The 1205-nt window shown below is 70.9% G+C and overlaps 1 protein-coding gene across 1 annotated transcript in view; it reads left to right on the plus strand.

The window, feature by feature from the left end:
- Window positions 1-377: 377 nt before the first annotated feature.
- Window positions 378-1205, plus strand: part of AURANDRAFT_68485 (expressed protein) — a gene marked incomplete at both ends in the record, with an annotated part of 6733 nt that continues 5905 nt past the window's right edge. The window contains one exon of the mRNA XM_009044179.1: window positions 378-1083. Within this exon, the coding sequence (XP_009042427.1) occupies window positions 378-1083 (706 nt within the window). The remainder of the gene's footprint in view (window positions 1084-1205) is intronic.

A 1205-nucleotide genomic window follows, 5' to 3' on the forward strand; every position in this document is an offset into this window, starting at 1 on the left:
TCGCCGAGGACTGCGTCTTCGCCAACAACACCGCGCGCGGCGCCGGCGGCGGCCTCGCGGTGCGGGCCGCCGCGGGCGGCGCCGTCGTCGGCGGCGCCTTCGTCGGCAACGCCGCGGCGGCGGGCGGCGGCGTCGGCGCCGTCTACAGCGACGCGCTGCCGCTGAAGCTGAGCGCTGTGTGGAAATCAACCACTGGTTTGGGTGGTCCCGACCAAACTTGAGAATTCTCTAGCTCGGTCAAATCGAAGTCGATTCGGCTGATTTTTGGACGAATCGATTGCTCTCGTCGAGTTCTCGAAGCACGGCCGAAGGGGTTGCGTCGAAACTGTCGCATATGCGCACATTGAAGTCGGGTTGAAGATTTGAATTCCACACAGGCTGACCGGCGTGCGCTTCGAGGCGAACGCGGCGGCCGCGGGCGGCGGCCTCGACGCCGTCGCGTCCGACGTCCGCGTCGACGCGTGCGCCTTCGAGGGCAACGCCGCCGCCGGCGACGGCGGCGCGCTCCGCGTCGACGCGTCGTCCACGGTCGTCATCGACGGCGGCAACGCCACCGCGCCGGACGTCTTCGACACGTCGGGCGCCACGCACGTCGCGGACCCGACGATCTTCGACGACGGCATCTGGGGGCCCGCGCTCCGCGGCTGCGCGGCGCCGTTCGCGCTCCTCACCGTGGTCGTCGACACGGCGACGGCGACGAGCGGCACCTGCCCGAGCCACTGGGACTACGGGGGCCCGTCCTGCGACATCGTCAACGTCGACTGCGACGTCTTGGAAACCGACTACGGCTTCGACTGCGGCGGCTGCGGCTGCAACCAGTTCCGCTTCGAGGCGAACCGGTTCTTCGAAATCGCGTCGTCCGGCGGGTTCCACGTCGTCGGCCCGGAGACGTGGATCTCCGGGCAATTAGTGTACATCCAGCAGCTCTGCGTGCCGCCCGGCGACTACGTCCTCTCCGCGTACGACCTCCACCTCCGACGGGGCCTCGACGGCGCGATCATCTCCGTCCGCGCGGGCGGCGTCGAGACCGCGCTCGACGGCGCGGACTTTGTCAACGGCACCGTCGCGTCGAAGCCTTTCGTCGTGCCCGCGCGCGCCGCGACGTCGCTGGCCGACAACACCGCGGGCGCCGCGGGCGGCGGCCTCTACCACGAGACCGCCGCGGCGCCGCCGGGCTTCGGCGCGACGCGCCGGTCGGGCAACGG

The sequence above is a fragment of the Aureococcus anophagefferens genome, assembly GCF_000186865.1.
Source record: "Aureococcus anophagefferens unplaced genomic scaffold AURANscaffold_170, whole genome shotgun sequence".
NCBI lineage: Eukaryota > Pelagophyceae > Pelagomonadales > Pelagomonadaceae > Aureococcus > Aureococcus anophagefferens.